The sequence below is a fragment of the Aotus nancymaae genome, unplaced genomic scaffold (assembly GCF_030222135.1).
Source record: "Aotus nancymaae isolate 86718 unplaced genomic scaffold, 86718_ANA_hifiasm-v0.15.2.pri h1tg000014l, whole genome shotgun sequence".
Taxonomy (NCBI): Eukaryota; Metazoa; Chordata; class Mammalia; order Primates; family Aotidae; genus Aotus; species Aotus nancymaae.
The window spans coordinates 121,430,816-121,451,190 of record NW_026988425.1 but is presented as its reverse complement, the minus strand read 5'-3'; the positions used below and the strand labels follow the sequence as shown (position 1 = coordinate 121,451,190).

Sequence of the window (20,375 nt, the reverse complement as noted above, 5' to 3'; positions counted from 1 at the left end):
GTCTTGGCCAGGCATGGTGGCTCACGCCTGTAACTCCAGAACTTTGGGAGGATGAGGCAGGCAGATCACGTGAGGCCAGGAGCTCGAGATCAGTCTGGCCAACATGGTGAAACCCTGTCTCTACCAAAAATTAGCCAGACGTGGTGGTGGCACCTGTAATCCCAGCTACTCAGGAGGCTAAGTCAGGAGAATCGCTTGAACCAAGGTGGTGGAGGTTGCAGTGAGCCAAGATTGCACCACTGCCCTCCAGCCTGGGTGACAGAGTAAGATCCTATCTGAAAAAAAAAAGAAAAGAAAAGAAATTTGTCCCAAGCTACTGAATTTGCCAAATTGCCTTATGCTTTTGTAATTCCCAGTAAATCTAAGACAAGGAACCACTTCTACACCCTTTTTTCCCAAATTAGAGCGATCCCAAGATGGCTGTCATTGTTGAGGATACCTTCCCCTAGGACGCTTCTGTGTGTGAGTGATCAGGACTCATTCTTGGCTGGCCCCTGGGCCTCTGACCAAGCAGCAGGGAGACAGGAGATTTGGAGTGTGGTATGGGCGCCTCCCTGCTCGGAGTTTGAGCCTCTGTGTAGTCTTCATGCTAGTCCTGTCTCTCCAGCTCAGAATCCTGCGGTGGGTTAACCTGTCAAGTGCTAAGAGCACTGCTGGTGTGCATAGCACCAGATAAATATTAGTAACGACTTTTTCATTATGATGATTATTATAGCTGATATTTCTGCCTCCTCCCCCTACATCTCTTATCCCCTGTAGCTGGACTAGGCTACTGAGAGGCTCCCGTGCCCCCTGGCCTCTCCCACACCACTTACTGCCCTTGCTGAGAATACTTTCTCATTTCTCTGCTGGTGGGAACCTAGCCCATCCTTTAAAATCCATCTCAATTCTTCTGTTTCTGTGAAGCCAACTCATCCATGCCCAAGTTGCTTTTCTGTTGCTTCCCCTCTGTAAATCCTATGTCTAGAACCAAACTGGAGAGCATTGGAGGGCTTAAGAATGTTTTGATTGCTCCCAGCGCCTGAGACACATGCGCACTCAAAAAAATTTGGGGGATTTTTGTACCACTCTAGGAAAAGCAATGATCAGTTGCTTACTCTCTTTATTCCAGTGATTAAAGCAGGCCTCACACCCCAGATTGGGCTTCCTATGGGTGGGCATTCACATGGCGCCTAAGCAAGGCTGGACTTGAAGGCCCCATCAGGCTGCCACGTTGCCAGACATGACCTTGTGCCCTCGTGTCAGGAAGGAGAGCAGAAGGAGACTTATGTCCCCTGTGCTGGCTGGAAAATCAGCTGCTCCCACTCAACTCGTGTTGTTTGAGATTAAGCCGTGTGTTGGGCACAGAGGTGCGTGGGGCTCAGCGGTGCGTGGGGCTCAGCTAAGGTTTGTATGGGCCTGGAGACTGCAGAGGTTTTGTAGCCTGAAGCGGAAAGGGGTGGGTCCAGGCCTTTGACACCAAGTCCAAGTCCTCTGTCTGCCTTTTTACACCTCTGGAGTTGAAAGTGACTCCTCACAGGGAACATTTGTTTTGCTAAAGGACCCGGTCTTAATAGTAATTAGTATAGAAGGTTCAAATTATGAGAATCTTTTGAGTATACTCTAAGTATTTACATTTTTCAAATTTACTACAGAAAGCCAAACATTTAGAAATTTTAGGGTAACTGAATTTTTGAATTCTATCCAGTAGATATATAATCTTCCTAATATTCTTCTGAAAAAAATAAATGCTACAGAAATGTGTTCTTCTTTTGGAGAGGTTGTGAGTGGAAGCAGAATATCGAATTACCATAATAAATCCTTCTCACCGCAGGGTCATCCTCAGCAAACTCAGTCCGCTTCCAGGTGTGTGACTGAGAGCCCTTGGCTGGGAAGGGAGGTCAGAAGTGCACATTCTGACCCCTACCTCTAACGTCATCCTCTCAAGATGGATTTTTTCATAATAGAAATGCTGACTTCGGGGTTGGGGGAAAAAAAAGAAATGATTGCTCTCCTGAATAGAGCTTAGCTTTTATCTGAGACACTGGAAAGCTGTTGATTTGCCAAACGCTAAATGGGTTAACCCTTGTCTTCCTTAGTTTTTGTTTGTTTGTTTTCCTCTCCTTCCTGCACACTGAGTCTTCCTTGTTAAGCAACACAAACAGCTCATTAAGGGGAAGGGTCTCTGCCAAGGGGACACTGTCAACATAGTGGAAGGACGAGGCCCCTATGCCTTGGCCCACAGCCCACCACTCACCACAGGGCCCATCTTGAGCGCCCCCCGCCCCGAGCTGAAGATTTTTAATATTCGTCTAGGCTCAAACCCAATCTTTAGTTTGTCTGGGTACCCCTGAAAAGGGAAATAAGGTTTTGACATTCGTCTGTCTGCACTTACTCAAAAGTCAACGGCACCAGCTCATCTTCTGGGACGTTCCAAAGGCTAAAGTTCTATTTGTAACTGACCACATTGCTCTGCCTCCTGGCTGTTCATCCTCCACATCTTAGTCTCTGTTTGCTTTTGTGTTTGCTCTAGGCAAGCTCTTTTTGGAGACCATGTTAAGAAACCCCAGAGCCTGGAGGACACGGACTTGAGCCGACTCTACACAGCAACATCCCTGATGCAGATTGACGACAATGTGATGAGGTGTGTCCCCACAGACAGGAAAGGGACAGGCTAGGGCCAGGTGCCAGGCAGGAGGCTGCAGGCCAGCTCTTCCCTGCACTGGCACTTTGCTCTGCCCACTTTAGTGTTAAGGGTGTTGTTGTTTTTTTCTTTGAGTAAGTGTCTAGTGTTTAAAAACACAAGATTGTACAGAAAAATTTAAATTTCTGGTTTCTCCTGGAAAATAGGAAAAGGATCTGACTGCTCATTCTGTATTCCTGCATAGCATTGTTAGCTTGATTCAGGAAGCTGGGGTGTGCAGGCTAAGCTTGGGCCATCTTCACCCCACCTGTCTTGCCTTAACACCGGAGCAAGCGTCAGGTGCCACATCAGTCTGCATTCTGCAGTGCAGCCAAAGGCAAAGGAAATATTTCTTGTACCTCTCTATGTCTCTAACAAGAGTAGAAAAACTGGCTAGGGGCAGTGTCTCACGCCTGTAATCCTAACACTTTAGGAAGCCACAGCAGGAAGATCGCTTGAGCCCAGGAGGTCGAGGCTGCAGTGAGCAATGTTCATGCCATTGCACTCCAGCCAGGGTGACAGAGCAAGACCTTTCTCAAAATTAACAACAACAACAAAAAAAAGCGGAGAAAAACAGAAGATAGACCAAGAAGGCTGTGTGTTTCAAGCAAAACAGACAGAGCCTCTCTGTTTGGGGCCTGAAGACTCCCCTCTGAGTGAAAGATGCAAATACTGCCCACTTCATTCATCTACTCTTCACCTGCCTGGCTCCTCCAGGCACCTGAGTTTGCAGCCTTGACAGTATTTCCTGGCACCAGTAGTTTCTGATTGAGGTTAGCCTTAGCTGAAAAAGGTAAAGTTGACCTCTGACCTCATCATTCTCTTTACCTGATCCTTTTCGTTTAACAGTCATTTGAGGCTGGGAACAGTGGCTCACGCCTGCAATCCCAGCACTTTGGGAGGTCAAGGCTGGAGGATCACATGAGATGAGGAGTTTGAGACCAGCCTGGGCAACATAGCAAGTCCCTGTCTCTACAAAAAAATTGAAAAATAAAAATAGCCAAACATTAGTGGCACACACCTGTAGTCCCAGCTATTTGGGAGGCTGAGACAGGAGGATCACTTGAGCTCATAAGTTTGAGGTTACAGTGAGCTATGATCACAGCACTGAGGTTACAGTGAGCTATGATTACAACGCCGCACTGCAGCCCAGCCTGGGCAACAGAGCAAGGCCCTGTCCCATAAAAATAAAAAGTAAATTATTTGATATCTTTAGATGTGGTTTAAAGCAAGCAATTATTCTTCATCTAATAGATAGGCAGATATTGACCTGAGCGTACAGGATCTCTACTTTTCTTCCTTATGAGAATTTAGTGGCCTTCTTATACCAAGTAACCTTGAAATATGCCTGCTGTTTCTCAAAGGAAATGAAAACTAGGAAATTGCTAGTATGTTCAGACGGTGAAAAATGAATCTTACTCACCCTCACTTCAGATGAGGTATGTGACTTTATTGTGGCGTCTGGTAAGAAAAAAACAAATTAAATTTCCCATTTATCTCCTAAATTGTTTAAGTCCAAAAGAGAATGTTTCTTAACACTCTCTGAAGTCCTTCCTCTTTAATAGCGATTGATAGCAGCAGTTTTATGATCATGACCAGTCTTGTGGCTTCCTCATAGATCCATCCCAGTAATACTGGAGGGATGGATTGCTTTCCCTCCCTGCTGATTCCACAAAGGAACTGATTTCACAAGGACAGGCCTCTTAGAGATGATCTCTACACTTGGCCTCCTCCCTGTTAAGAGGGCCCTAATAGTCCAGCCTGAGTTTTCCAGGTCATTCTCAGGCAGAGATGTCGATAAGAGACTGGTAATAGAAGAGATCCACAGCTTCAGGGGAGGCAAGATAGCTTAAAGACTCAACCGAACAGAAAGATCCACCACTCAGAAGCCAGAGGCCCTAAACTGTGTCAGAAAGAAAGGTTTTGAAATCCTCTGGCCTAGGCCTCCTGGTGTTGGAGCTCCAGGTTGAACCTTGCTAGGCCTCTGGGAGCACAGAGCAGAGCAGAGCTACAGCTCCTCATCCATGCTGAGCACCAGAGGTTTTGTTACATGCCAGTTTAGCTCTGACTGTTGCTCCATAGTCAGAGATACAGAGCAGCAGTCAGAGGTAAATGGACAGAATTGGTAACTTTGAACGACAGTCTTGTTTCTGTTATCTAATACATATTCTATTCCAATTCACAGTGGTCCTGTTACTCCACCAAGAACTCTGTTGAAAGTTCTAGTAAATGCCCTTGAATTTCAGTTTCTCCATATCTATAGTGACATCTGGTTTTATACTGTCTCAAGAGATGTAACATACACTAATAATTACTATAGATAACAATTACTACAGGGTCATTACTCTGGGTCGGTCATGATGCTAGTAAGCACTTTAACATCATAAGTCTCACAGTTCCATTGAGGAAGGCCCTGTCTTTAGATTCATTTATACAGGAGAAGCTGAGGCTCAGAGAAGTTGAACCATTTGCCCAAGGTCCCATAGCCAGAAAATGACCGAAACAGGATTTGAACCCAGATGCCAAAGCCAGTGCTCTTAGCCCCAAACCCTGCTACCTACATACATTGCATCGATATGGTGAGTTAGTGCAGGATCTGGAACAGTAATAAAATCAGCTCAGCATTCAGGCCTAGCTCCTGCCTCTGTCTGCTCTACCAATGCCACAAGTTAGCGTGAGGAACTGGAGCCCTAATCAGCTCAGCACTCTGATCTTATGACAAATGTTTTGTTCTTTTCCTTTTTTTCTTTTTCCGGCATGTTCAGGAAGTTTCATGGCTATAACTCCCTGAAGGAATACTATGAGGAAGAAAGCTGCATGCGGTACCTGCACAGGGTGAGTGGCCATCACCGGCTCAGAATCAGCATCACTCCATCAGCCTCGCACACAATACAACAAATAGCCCTCCTACATTTTCCTGGTGGAAGCTCAATGGGACTCTGGCTCCAACCAGCAGTTTTTAGCTTGGATTTGTTTATGGAACCAGACCCTCTCCCTCTGTAACTACTATACATTAATCCCAGAGCTGCCCGAAGACTGGGGTGCTCCCACGGCTGTGTGAGAGCCCTTAAAATTGCTCCAACACCCACTTTTTTCTTAGTCTTCCTTTGACAGTATAATCCTGTCTGGTTTCTGCCAGACCAGTGAGATCTGTCTGGGTTTCTTACCATCCTGGACCCTCTTCTGGCCATTCTGTATTTTGTTACCATGATGCCCTAGACTGAACTCAGAATTCCTGCCATGATCTGGTAAGCACAGAGTAAGACGGATGTGTTTTTGCATCAAAGTAATGAGGAGCATGTCTGTTAATGAGGTAGACTGGTTTGTATTAATGCCATTTTTAGCAACTACAATAAACGTTGTGTGTATTAAGTTTCTGGCCAACCAAAATCTCCATATGTTTGTTTTACCTGAATGACCAACAAGCCAGTCCCTCTCGTTCTGTCTTTGCGCAATTGACTTATCCACACACAGGACTTCCCATTTCTCCTTGTCAGTGGCCACCTGTAGGTTTGGCCCACCTTTCCCTTGTAAAGCAAATCACTAGGAACTGCACTTGTGCTGTTTGACTGGCCATCCCTCCGAGTTTAGCAGCATCAGGCCTTTAGTGTCGTCATTTAAGCCATTATAGGAATGTTGAGCTGTCTAGAGCCAACATCAGAGAACTGCAGGGTAGCACAATCATTCACTGCCTCGATATGGCTGTTCAACGACATCTGATTCTCCCCATCAGTACCACCTCCACTAAAATGAAACAGGAGGCTATGGCTGTTTTACTAAAGTGGATGTTGAATGCAACCCTGCCAACGGTTTTCCAGTATCCACCAGCCTACTCCTATTTTCAACCTTCAGATTCTTCTTTTCTTTTTAAGAGACAGGGTCTCTTGCTCTGTTGCCCAGGCTAGAGTGCTGTGGTGTGATCATAGTTCACTGCAGCTTTGGAATCCTGGGCTCAAGTGATCCTCCTGCCTCAGCCTCCTGAGTAGCTGGGACTGTAGGAATGAGCTACTGCACCTGACCTAGATTCTTTTGATTTGTTCTGTTTTTGTTTTTGTGTTTTAAATAGAAATGGGGGTACAGGTCTTGCTATGTTTCCCAGGCTGATCTCAAACTCCTGGGCTCAAGCAGTCCTCCCACCTTAGCCTCCCAAAGTGCTGGGATTACAGGCATGAACCACTGTGTCTAGCCTTGGCCTAGATTCCTCTAGAAAAAATCTCTTTTTTCTAATGTGGAGTACACTTCATTTTTCCCTCCTGTGATATAAACTGAATACATACATAATTCATTGTAAAGTCATTTCCTAAAAGGCATGGCTAATCTGAAACACTGTGATGATCATCAGGAAGCTTTGCTTCTGCACTTGCCTGCTGCCAGAGCAGTAATCACAGCAGCAGATGTAACTCATCACACTGCCAGAGACTACCAGGCACCCTTACTCCACCTGTTGAGCTGTGACCATCTTCCCTTTGCTTCAAAAATATGTCTAGCAGTGAGTTTGAGCCTTCAATCGATGGGGTCTGAAAATGGGAATCGGTAATTTAATTCTGCTTTATTTTCTTGTTGCAGATTTATGTGCCTCTCATGCTGGTTAATGCAGCTGATGATCCCTTGGTGCATGAAAGTCTTCTAACCATTCCAAAATCTCTTTCAGGTAAGTTTCTTCCTACTGCCCTCTCAACAGCTCAGCAAATTGCCACAGTAAATTCTGCCACTTCACCATGCTGTCATTTCCTGGAGGCCAGCCTCTGTAGGGAAAGACATCTCATTGCAGTCAGTGTTCTGTGTGGTCTGAAAGTCCTCGGGCTGTGACGGGGCCTGGGCATCAGGCCCCCCTCGTGTCCCTCCCAGGGCATGAGACAGGACCGTCATGTATATCCATAGCCAGTGGGGCTCTGGGGAGCCACCTGATGTTCTGTGAAATTATCTCAGGGTTAGGTTTCCCTTAACTGTGAGAGTTCAACATGAAGAGATATTTAGATTTAAAATTTGAGACTAGGCTCACACCTATAATCCCAGCACTTTATGAGGCTGCGATGGAGGATCACTTGAGGCTAGGAGTTTGAGACAAGCCTGGGCAACATAGTAAGACCCTATCTCTAAAAATAAAAACTTAAAAATTAGTTGGGCATGGTGGTACATGCCTGTAGTCCTAGCTACTCGGGAGGCTGAGGCAGGAAGATCACTTGAGTCTAGGAGTTTGAGGCTACAACAAGCTATCTGGGCAACCGAGCAAGACCCTGTCTCTAAAAATAAATAAATGGTAAAAAAAATAAAATAAAATTTGACTTGAGAAGCAAAACAAAAAATCCGATTCTACTATCTTTTGTGACAGCCTCTCCATCTGCTTTAAAGATAGAAGCAACTGGGCCAGGCGTGGTGGCTCACGCCTTTAAATCCCAGCACTTTGGGAGGCCGAGGTAGGTTGATCACTTGAGGTCAGGAGTTTGAGATCAGTCTGGCCAACATGGTGAAACCCATCTCTACTAAAAATACAAAAATTAGCCAGACATGGCAGTACACGCTACTAGAGAGGCTGAGGCACAAAAATCACTTGAACCCGGGAGGTGGAGGTTGCAGTGAGCCAAGACTCTGTCTCAAAAAAATAAAAAGTCAAGTCAAGCTCCAGGTTATTAATTCTCAGTACGGCCGCTTAGCATGTGGCGTTGTGAGCTTGGGCATCTTTTAACACAACTTGCAGCTTTAAGAATTTTGAAGATAAATGTCTGTAGTGAAAAATCACTGACTCCATTGAATTCTCCTTGTTCTCTAGTAAATAAAACTGTAAATGCTGTGAATCCCTAATCAGAGCCTGACCCCTACCACTAGGATGGACATCACCTGAGAGCTTTTTAGTAATGCAGCATCTCAGCTCTCCCTTCAGGCTTAAAATCAAAATGTGCGTTCTAACAAGATATCCTAAGTGATTCCAATGCACAAAGTTAGGAAGCACATTGAACCACCTGGGGAGCTGGAGTAACACCAATGCTTGGGAATTCCCCTCCCTCACGCCTCCCCCACCTTCCACACCCAGAGATTCTGATTTCATTCATCTGGGCCAGCCTGGGCTTAAGGAGCTTTAAGAACTCCCCAACTGATTCTAATATGCAGCCAAGTTTGAGAACCCCTTAGCGTTCTAAGGCCTTAAACTGGTGCCCGTTCAGCTCCAAAGCCAGGCTGTATTCTAAAACCTGCTAGATGCCCCTGTCTTGCCTGCCCCCACTCTGGTGAACAAGGCAGAGTGAGCGGAGGTTGGTGACCTTTCCCCACTTAGGTGATCCCTCTGTGGGGAAAGCCCAGGCTACCCTAGCCAGCGTCCTGGTGCAAACTGGAGAACAGTAACTCACTCAGCTGCCTTTCCCCTGCAGAGAAACGGGAGAACGTCATGTTTGTGCTGCCTCTGCACGGGGGCCACCTGGGCTTCTTTGAGGGCTCTGTGCTATTCCCCGAGCCCCTGACGTGGATGGATAAGCTGGTGGTGGAGTATGCCAACGCCATTTGCCAATGGGAGCGTAACAAGTCGCAGTGCTCCGACACGGAGCAGGTGGAGGCTGACCTGGAGTGAGGCCTCTGGACTGTGACACACTCCAGCAGCCCTCCTCCGGAAGCTGCGTCCCCTCGCCCCGTTTCAGGTCTCCCATCTCCCTGAGCGACCTGGATCTGACCTCACACCATCAGCAGGGGGCACCCACCATGCACACCTGTCTCTGAGTAGGCAGCTCTTCCTGGGAGCTCCAGGCTATTTTTGTGCTTAGTTACTGGTTTTCTCCATTGCATTGTTAGCCATGGTGACAAGCGACAGAGTTCTTGCCCTCTGTCCAGTTTCAGCACCAGGTTGCTTTTAAGCCAAGTACATCTAGTTTCCCTTCTTAAAAATGTGTCTGAATAGCAATTTTGCTTTGCCATCAAAAGGCTTTTCCCTGAGAACAGTGAAGGATATATGTCATTTTGTGATAGTTTTATGTGTTCTTACGTAGACCTTAAAAAGAGCTCACCCTTCCAGGCCAATGGTGAAGACACAGCTCAGCTTGGAAGCCTGAGAAGCTGGGCTTCCCAGGCCAGAGTGTGGCTTCTTAAATGGCAAAGGAAATTCCTTTGAGTCACAGGCCAAGTTTTTACCCTGTCTTCTAAGACTATTTCCCTACACTTTGCTGCTGCTGCTGAGAGTTATGTGGGGCACTTGTTAAAAATTCAGCCTCCCAGGTCCCTCCCCTCAGAGAGGCTGATTCATTGGGTCTGGGAAGGAGCCTGGGGATTTTAATTTTTGACAGCTGCCCCAGGTGATTCTCATCACCAGGCAAACTTTGAAAATGGTGTTCAACAGCGCCCTTAAATTGGAAGCCTCTTCGTAGCTCGTTTTATTGAAATTTGTAATCCCACGGCCTCCAGAGCAGCAAGGCCGGCCATGGAGCTGCCATTGTGTGACCACAGTGTGATGTCTCAGAAGGGCTCTGGGTAGCTGAGCATCTGGGCTGTGCCCTGGCTCTGCTTTTCACCCTGGACAAAGTCCCTGTGGACTTTGAGTTCTTTGCCTCTAAAATGGGGGACTTGGACCAGGTAGACTGCTGAGCGTACTACCAGGTCCAAAGTTCAATGACAAACTCAGTTTACTGAGATTTGAGAGAACGTCCCTCCAGAGGAACCTGGGAGCTGCTCTCCCAGTCTAAGCATGTAGATATCATCATTTACCTTTTTTTTTTTTTGGTCCCTTATTTGATAAAAAGATGTTTTGAGTTTTTTTTTTTTAAGCACTCAATTGTCATTTTAGTTTTTAAACCCAAGTCCCTTTAACGTTGGCTTTTGATACCAAACAATTCAAAAGCTAGATCTGAGTTTGGAGAAAGATATTTCCAACCTAAGAGCATGTTATTTTGAAGCCAGATTTTGAACTTAATAGCCTATATTTGCAGTCTGTTGGATAGATCTTTCCAAAGTGTGTCTTCTCAAGTGAAAATGCAACTCCAGGCTTCAAGTACTCCTTTTCTCCGATCCTGTGGTACTTGAATATCTAAAAACCCTGCACTTTGAAAAATCATTAGTTGCTATCTGGAGCTAAACAGAACTATGAGTGAAATTGCCTGGATACTTTAAAAAGAGATTTTCCCTACTTCATCTCCTTTGACTCCAGGACAGACTGGAATATAAATAGCGGGTCTGCATGGATGTTCTGGGGATAAAGGAAGCCACCTGGGCACCTGAATGTCAATCCTCTGGGCCATAGGTGGGTGTGGTTTGGGCATGGGTCCAAGTGACTGACTGTAATGTCTGTAACGTGAAGAAGTTGTATTCTCTGACAATCACCAGATCATCCGAATAACATCAAAACCAGCCCTTATCTCAGAAGATTGAGATTTCTGTGGTCTCAACTTTGCTTTGGTATAATTCCTGACACCCCTTAACTTCTATCATTATGACTTCCCCCCAATGTATTATTTCTCTAATACATTTCCTTTTGTGTTCTTTTAGCACAGATGGGCACTTTACCCCTCAGTTTGGAAGCTAGTCCCTCTCCTCTGTTACTTTTCCCTTCACCCAACCACAGCTGTGATCTAGAAGATTTCATAGTCATCTTTCCTGCTACTACTGCCTTCATTTCTCAAGACTTTTTGTGAGAATAGGTAAACCAAGCAATAACTTTCTGGGATTGAATCACCACCCCAGAAGAGCGAGAGGCTCCTTTCTTATGCCTGAGGCCACACCCCTTAGCCTATCTGACAAAACAGGGTCTGGCCCAGGTGCCAGCTCCATTCAGAAATTTGGGAGAGAAAAGACAGCCCTGTCGTCATACAAACCAGTGTACGGGAGGGTGTCCTTGGGGTCTGGTCTGCACGCAGCCCTGGAGGCCCCTGTGGAGGACAGGCAGGGCTGGCAGCATAGCCTTTGTTGCCACACAACCGGAATTTGCTCCCCAACAACTGTGGGAGCCAGTGTCCCAGCTGAAATCTTTTTAGTCTGTGACTCTGAATGGCACTCACATTCCATTTTGGCTCACATGAAATAAACTGAAGTCCTTTGTTCAAGCTCCACACTCTCAGGCATGGAAATGAGAATCTGACTGTGGCTGTCTTACAAGAAAATTCTTGTTTGTCCTTGAATGAGAGCACAGAGCCATTGAATTTACAGAGATGCAAACTTGCCTGATAAATGAGGGAGCGGCAGTTTACAGATAGGTCATCTTTTTTCCTTCCTCCAGGTGTCCTTGCCTTTCTTCCCAAAATCATTCATTTCTGACGATTATATGAATGCCCCTCTTGCCACTAAGGTTCTATCTGGGCTAAAGCAAGGCTGAATTTTTAGAGTGTTTGAATATTATATTTGAAAATCAAATTGAGGCTATAAATTGCATCAATCTGGACAATTCCATTGCAGGAATAATGTGTTAAAAACCGATGGAGAGAAGCACCCACATCTCTCCTGTGGTACTCCGTGTCTGCTCAGCAATTTGAAGACACTTGTAGGTAACTGATTCCTGTCAGATTAGGATTAAGTGACTCAAAAAAATAGTGTCAGCCGGGTGCGGTGGCTCACGCCTGTAATCCCAGCACTTTGGGAGGCCGAGGTGGGTGGATCACGACGTCAAGAGATCGAGACCATCCTGGTCAACATGGTGAAACCCCATCTCTACTAAAAATACAGAAAATTAGCTGGGCACAGTGGCGTGTGCCTGTAATCCCAGCTACTCAGGAGGCTGAGGCAGGAGAATTGCCTGAACCCAGGAGGCGGAGGTTGCAGTGAGCCGAGATCGCGCCATTGCACTCCAGCCTGGGTAACAAGAGCAAAACTCCGTCTCAAAAAAAAAAAAAAAAAATTGTGTCAGGTTTCTTTAATGTATTTATGTTACAAGAGAGTTTAACAGACTTGAAGAAAACTGTTATCTTTTCCTGCTGTGAGTTTACACAAATGATTCCAGAGCAGAATGAAAGCAGAAAGCTCTGTTACAATATTCTTTTAACCTCTCTGCAGTGCTTTATACTTACTGGGAACCTTATGAGTCACCATAAGAGTGGAAATATACCTGGGTTCTTTTCCTAACTGTCTCTAATTCACAGTGGATCGTGGTCAAATCACCTCACTCTCTGAGCCTGTTCCCTCCTCTTGGACCATGTCTAAGACCACTTCATCCATTTACACATCGTTTGCTTGAACATTGCTGAACATATCTGTGTGAGCTTGGCTTTTGCAGCCCTCGCAGGTGGAAATGGCTGTGTCAGGGCTCACGGCTCACGCTGAGGGGACTTGGAGGGAGGGGGCTTCTGTAGTCTGGTGAAGACCCTTGATCTTATCCAAAACCCTGTGTCTTTGACTGGCTTCTCTTCAGAGTCCCCATTGTCATAATATCCTTGCTGTTCTGAGGGTGGTCTTGTGACTGTAGCAGGTGCTGGCCCCTGGAATGAGGAGCCTGTCTCCGTCTTCCAGTGTGACTCAGGCAGAGCATTGAGAATTCCCAGGGCAGAAATCCTTCCTGCTCAGCTTTCTTTCTAAAACCACAGTCTTCATTAAAGCTGAACTTTCTGGGTAGCTGAGCTTATATGCCCGGCATCTGAATGAGAGCTCTCTTTGTAACTGTGTGACTTGAGATCTGTTTTGCCAGCTCCAGGGAAACAATACATGTGTTCTTGTTTGTGTTTGCTAGGCAAGCAGATGTCTGAGATGTAAGAGGCTTTTCTTTGCCTGTGGCATTGATTCTGACTTAGAGCTGAAGTAAAGATCAGTGAAACATCACGTCAAGTTGAAGTCGCTCGTAGGTCTTTGTCCTTCAGGCAGGACAGGAGAGTCATGAGGAAGCATTTCACTGCAGCATTCTGTCACAGCATCATCTGGAATTGTTTCCTTTGCCCAGAAAGCCTTAACTTGCCTCTAGAGAATCCCTGGTATTACAACAATATTGTGTCATTCGAATTGAAATTCTTCTGTTGTGGAAATTTGAAGTGAAGGCACAGCAAAACCAGAGAATTTCGTCGAGTGGCCTGTGGGCTCCTTGTTGTCTTATGCCCCCCGCAACCCTCAACAATATGAGTGACCCAGAACTGGCCCAAACACCTCAGCTTTGGCCCCTTTTCACCCTTCTTGGCCTTACTCTATAGTTCAAAGTCACTTTAGATTGCTTGGATGCTTCGAAAAGCCATGAAAAGTAGCCTGCCTGTGGAATTTAGAGGCCAAGCAATTGACAGAAAGGGGTTCTTCTACCTGTGTTATCATCTAAGCAGAGGGAAGTAAGCCCCGTCGCCCCACCCTTCTACCTCTGTTAGCTAAGCAGAGGGAAGTAAACCCCTTCGTCTCCCCTCCACCCCCAATTAAACTAGAATTGCTTTTGCCAAATTGTAGTCGAAACTAAGGAAGGGGGAACTGGCCCCTGCTGGCAGAGGGAGCTGGGATGCCACCCAAGGCAAGGCCTGCTTCCTTCCCGTCTCTGCTGCTACTGCTGCCCCTGGATGCTGCAGGCCAGGCAGGCATCCTCCTACAGTGACCCTTGGAAGCAGGCCGTGGAGTAGACTGAGGCTCCTTTTTGAAGTCAGTGCCCGTGTTTTCTGAACTGTTTTTCCTAGCATGTGTGTGGGTAGAGCTTTCATGCATCTCTAATAATAATAAGCTGAAGTTAATTTCATCTTATTATTAAATGTAACATTCTGAGTTCCATGAAGTTGTCAGCTTTTAACTAGACTCCTGGCAATTAGTAATAAAATCTATAACCTACCTTTTCTCGCTTTTCATCCCCATTAGCCAAGAAATCTGTTGCCATAAGTTGGGGACAGTCCACTGAGAGCACCTGCAGAAATGCCCTTTGTCTCCATGGGCATACTCCTTCTAGATCACCCACGCTGTGCAGTTAGATGAGTTGCTGACCCCCGTGGTCCCAGCACCAACCACTCTTTCTCAGGCTGTTCGTGTGGGTGGACAGAGTTCCTGGGTGTAGGAGTTAGGTTTTGTCTGGTTTTCATTTTGGCCTCTTTAGTTTTCCTAAAGCACAAGTCCACATAGCATCCTGTCACCTCTCCACACCAGTTCCAGGTGATCTGGGTCTCTCCCACTGCCTCAGGAAGACCTTCACTGTACCTGAGCTTCTGACTTCTGCCGCTGCAGCTGCCTTAGTGATGCCAGGGCTGGGGGGAGGGGGGAGGGGAGCGAGTTTGCAACTCTCCTTTTCCTGGTTAGACTCTGTTCAACCACATTCTTATGTTGGCAGATCTGCTTCCAGATTGATTTTTGAGAACCATCACTTTCACATTCCTAATTCTGATTTTGTTTTGTTCTGTTTTTGGGTTTTTCTGAAACTTAAAATGCTGCCCTGAAAATACTATATTTTTGAGTTTGTGTTCTGAAAGCCTCCGTGCTGCTGGGTCTTTGGGGGGAAGTACAGGATCCTTCAGCACTGAGGTGTTTAAGATTTGCAACTAGCAATGCAATTTTTTCTAAATATGGGGATATTTACCTTTATTAAGAAATTATACTAAAAAATGATGTCCTTGATCATTTTATGTTCTCACATTACTTTTGATTCTACTATGATTGTGTGGTGGTGAACGAAGATCATTACAAACAAAAACTGTAATTTTGTTATATTTGATTCAGTGGAATTTCTTTACTTAAAAAATAAAGACTAAAAATGTGGTGTGGCTGTGTGTCCTCTATAATGGCAGTTTTCTATCTAATAGGATTCTTCCTATGTCTTCACCAAAGCTGAGATTAATAGAAATACACAAAACACCATTTTTGCACCACAGTTGATGTTAGTCCATCCTATCTTCTCCAGGCAAGAAAGCCAAGGACTAAAATCAGGGAAATATCTGTTTTTCACTTTTTTATTTTTTAGAGACAGGGTCTTGCTCTGTGGCCCAGGCTGGAATGCAGTGGTGTGATCACAAGCTCACTGCAGCCTTGATCTCCTGGGCTCAAGCAATCCTCGTGCCTCAGCCTCCCGAGTAGCTGGAACTATGGGGGCTCACCACTGTACCTGGCTAATATTTTAGTTTTTAGTCTTATGCTGTGTTGCCCAGGCTGGTCTCAAGCTTGAGTTCAAGCAATCCTCCCGCCTTGGCCTATACCAAAGTGTTGGGATTACAGTTGTGAGTCACCATGCCCAGGCTGTGTTTTAATAACTTCATAAAGTGAACCATATAGACATTAAAATGCAAGGCAAGATATAAATGGCGCTTGCCATGTGTGATTCGTATGCTTTTCCAATAATGTTCTTTGAAAAGACTAGGTGAACATTTCCTAAGCGAAGATTCTATTGGGTTGGTTGGGTGGTGGTGGTGTTTTCTTCTTTGAATCTGTCTGAACCCAAGCTAAGGGTCTCCCAGGAGCAGGCACTGGCTCGGCCAGGAGGGTTGTACCACCCCCAAGAGACTTAGGCTCACAGCTCCCTTCCCTCCTCGGCCACACAAAATCTTTGTCAAGTTAGGCAGGATCAGGAGTGTTAGCTTTAGAAGTTGTGCATTAACAAGACCTAGAAATCACCAATGCCAAATTTCAAAATTCATCCCTCTCTGGTAAGCAAGCTTCCCCTCGATTCCTATCCCCCACAAAATAACCAGACTATTTTGGACCAAGAAAACCAACTTGCAAAGAATACTACCTATGAAAAGACTACATGGAAGAGATGTCAGTTCCGGGGCATGAGGCAGGTCAGTGCTCATGCTAATGCGGTCAGGTAGGGCCAGTAGCCCACAGCTGCCCTCTCGTGAGGCAGCCCCACAGCATTTGTGTTCACTGACCCTTCACTCACCGCCCCGGTCAGTCATACTATTTGTTAATTATGCTTTTCCTTAACAGACTTCTCTGCTCTAAGTCCTGTAGGGAGTACTATCCCATGGTGAGGATCAAACACCTAACTGGATGGTCCTTTATATGACAGCCTCCCCTCCTCACTTCTCTCTTGGGTGTCTTTAGAGAGAGGACATAAAAGTGCTACCATATATCTGAGTGGTTGAAAGACATGACAGGCAATTTGGCTTTGAACTGGTGAACCCCTCCCCAAAGAGGATAAACACCTCTCTCCATGTGGCTGTGTGCCACCCACACCTTCCTTCTGATTCATGCTCTCTACCACATGTACCCCAGCATCTCTGCTGAAGACTGGTTTCCTCCTAAAGTCATTGCCTCCTCATCTGATGATACTTGGTGAAGTTGACCTGGAAATACATGAAATTCTCATTTCATTGTTTCTTCTCCCTTCTCTGCCTGTACCTCTCCCGCCCCCAGAAATAAATAAAACAAACGTTGGAGACAAAGTGTGAGTAGTAACAGAGCCAAAGAGATTTGGAGCCAGAGTTGCTGGGCCAGGGTCCCATCCTTGCGATTTCTAGCAGGACATAACCTCAGATTGTTATTTATTTATTTTCAGTGGGAATAATTAAACTAAGAATGCCTACCTCAGGATAAGTGAGAGGTTCAGATGATATTTTTAAAAGTGCTCATGTCACTTTGGGCAGTGATTTTGGCTTTATCTGTTTGGTTCCCACTCATACATCATCTCCAAGGTAGAAACTACAAGCAAAGTGTTTGACGTGGTCCAGCTCCACAACAGGGCATCTGATAGGCTGCGAGGAAAGCAGAGCCCGGCCTGGTTATACTTTCCAAAAACATTTCTGGGCTCAGAAGTCCTGACGAGCCACGTGTATGCACCATCAAACCCTGATCCTTTTCCTTCATATGTGGTCACCTTGGGAAATCCAGGTGTACTACATGTCCTGCCTACTGGCAAGGCGACTTCCAGGCACAGCCCCACAGTGGAACTTGATTATTCTGGGACATTAGCCTCTCAACCGTGGTCTTCCCAAGGGGTCCTGCAGCCTTGTTCTCTGTTCTCTGCTCACATGCAAAGTTTGCCTTTAAACCCATAGGTATGAATCCTTACTAGAGTGAGTTCCTCCGTATCCTAACCTCCATATGTCAACATACAGGGTTTAAGCAATGCACATTTGAGCCACCTGCTGAGAGGTAGACAGCTATTGTTTTGTAAGCATTGACTGCCTCTCTCGCTCGTGCTCGCTCTCTCTCTCTCTCTCTCTCTCTCAAGACAGGGTCTTACTCTGTTGCCCATATTAATAAGAGAGCAGTAGTATGATCATGGCTCAGGCAGCCTCGAACTCCCAGACTCAAGAGATCCTCCTAAGGCCGGGCGCAGTGGTTCACACCTGTAATCCCAGCACTTTGGGAGACCGAGGCGGGTGGATCACCTGCGGTTGGGAGTTCAAGACCAGCCTGACCAACATGGAGAAACCTCGTCTCTACTAAAAATAGAAAAAAATTAGCCAGGCATGCTGGTACATGCCTGTAATCCCAGCTACTTGGAAGACTGAGGCAAGAGAATCGCTTGAACCCAGGATGTGGAGGTTGCGGTGAGCCAAAAAAAAAAAAAGATCCTCCTGCCTCACCCTCTCTAGTAGCTAAAACTACAGGCTCACGCCAGGGCATTTGGTTGATTTTGTGTGTGTAGAAACAGTCTTGCTGTGTTATCCAGGATGGTCTCAAACTCCTGGCCTCAAGCGGTCATCCCTCCTCAGCCTCCCAAAGTGTTGGGATTACAGGCATGAGCCACTGTGCCTGGCCTGATTGGTTGTTTAATGTGCATGCCCTTGGGGGTCTTGTTAAAGCAGATTCTGAGGCAGCATGTCTGAGATGTGGCCTTGGAGCTTCCCATGGGGAGAGTCCAGCCCTCCTTGGACCACACTTTGAGTAGTGAGGCTCTAGGAGATCCCACAAGTTTCCAGATCTGACACTTCTGAGTTTCCTAAACTCCAGAGCCAAGCCTCCAGCAGAAAGTGAGATCAGAGGCCAGGCGCAGTGGCTCACACTTGTAATCCCAGCACTTTGGGAGGCTAACGCAGGCAAATCACCTGAGGTCAGGAGTTCAACACCAGCCTGGCCAACATGGTGAAACCCCCTCTCTACTAAAAATATAAAAATTGGCCAGATGTAGGGGCAGGCGCCTGTAATCCCAGCTACTTGGGAGGCTAAGGCAGGAGAATAGCTTGAACCCAGGAGGCAGAGGTTGCAGTGAGCCAAGATCATGCCGATGCACTCCAGCCTCGGTGAAAGAGTGAGACTCCGTCTCAAAAAAAAAAAGGTGGGATCAGAGGTGTTCCACTTCACCTATTAGGTGACGCTTCACCTTTTTTTCTGCTAGTTTGAGTTAAGAGTAAGATATACCTCTTCCAGTAAGGCTTTGCCAGGCCTCCAGGCAGCACTGCCCTCCTCCACTTTCCCCTGGGTAAACCCAAGGCATGGCCAATTTCATTGAGAGGCTCTCTGAAGCTGGCACCTGTCTCCTTCCTGAGACCTCCACCCACAGCTTGATGAATTGCCTCCATTCTCCCAACATCCACATTCGCATGGCAGAAATGCATCGCTGCAACCTTCCAACTCCCATACTTTTATGCGACAGAATCCCTACCTCATCCCAGATATCCCCAGAAAGGAAGTTGTTTTGCGCACCAAATGGTTGTCATAAAATTTGTGTTTTGTTGTTCTCCTTCCCACGGCTGGTGTCCTTCAAAAGAGTATTTTATTGTCTCTCTTCGATAATGTCGGGACCGTTGTAGGAATCACACACATAGGCAGCTGGGATTTTTGTGAGGCTGAGCACGTCAGGTTTTGCCATTCACAGTCTTCAGACACTTTTTACCTGAAAGCATCACCACCTTCTTGAGTAAGGTCTGGCCCAGCCCACCCAGCTAACCCTCCTGCCCAGATTGTCCCTGGAAGGGCAGTGCCAGGGCACAACCAGCAGGGGGCGGCGCAAGCGCACAGTCAGAGCCGGCTCACGGGATTCCAATGAGTTTCTGATGACTTCTTCCTCAGAAAGCCACTAGGTCTTCTTATCAGCCAGGGCCCCTGAGCTAAGGCCCCAGCCCTGCTGACCTTAGGGACAATCCCAGCATCACATGCAGGTTTGAGTAGGAGCCAAGGCTGCCCCAAGAGTCTTCTGGTCAGGATGTGCCTGATCTCATTGATACGTTCTGAGTTGCCCCAAATTCAGAGCAGGTCTGGGCTGTGTCTAGGAGGGCGCCTGGTAGCTCCGGGCTTGGGGATGATGGGGTCAGTGGACAGGGATCAACCGGTGTTTCCCTCAGATTTGGGACCCAAGTCCTGAGGAGCAATTAGAAGTATATCATGAAAATGTAAAAGATACCCATTCTTTTTTTTTCTTTCCTTCTTTTTTGAGATGGAGTCTCGCTCTGCCACCCAGGCTGGAGTGCAGTGGGGTGATCTCAGCTCACTGCTGTTGTTTTTGTTTGTTTGTTTTAAGACAGAGTTTCGCTCTGTCACCCAGGCTGGAGTTCAGTGGCACAATCTCAGCCTTCACCTCCTGGTTTGAAGTGATTCTCCTGCCTCAGCCTCCCAAGTAGCTGGGATTACAGATCCCTGCCATCACACCCGGTTAATTTTTATATTCTTAGTAGAGATGGGGTTTCACCATGTTTGGCCAAGCTGGTCTCAAATCCTGACCTCAAGCAATCTACCCACCTCGGCCTCCCAAAGTGCTGGGATTACGGGCATGAGCCACCGTGCCTGACCAAAAATACCCATTCCTTTGAATTATTGAGCTTAGCCTCATCCCCAACCCCCTCCATCAACACCTCCACTTGGGCCACTAGTGCCCTCCACCTTGGCAAACGCTAGTCTCTCTTCCTTTCTCACTTGACCCCAAAGCACCATTGACAGTTACCCATGTTCTCATGCTTGAAATACCTTCCTAGCTCCAGATGATCTT

General features: G+C 46.5%; 1 protein-coding gene across 1 annotated transcript in view; it reads left to right on the top strand.

Annotated features, from left to right (window-relative positions):
• Positions 1-15,273, top strand: part of ABHD2 (abhydrolase domain containing 2, acylglycerol lipase) — a 103,133-nt gene extending 87,860 nt beyond the window's left edge. Inside the window, exons 8-11 of the mRNA XM_012463878.2 lie at positions 2,513-2,623; positions 5,428-5,497; positions 7,229-7,313; positions 9,028-15,273. Of these exons, the coding sequence (XP_012319301.1) occupies positions 2,513-2,623; positions 5,428-5,497; positions 7,229-7,313; positions 9,028-9,224 (463 nt within the window). The 3' untranslated portion in view covers positions 9,225-15,273. The remainder of the gene's footprint in view (positions 1-2,512; positions 2,624-5,427; positions 5,498-7,228; positions 7,314-9,027) is intronic.
• The last annotated feature ends 5,102 nt before the right edge of the window (positions 15,274-20,375 follow it).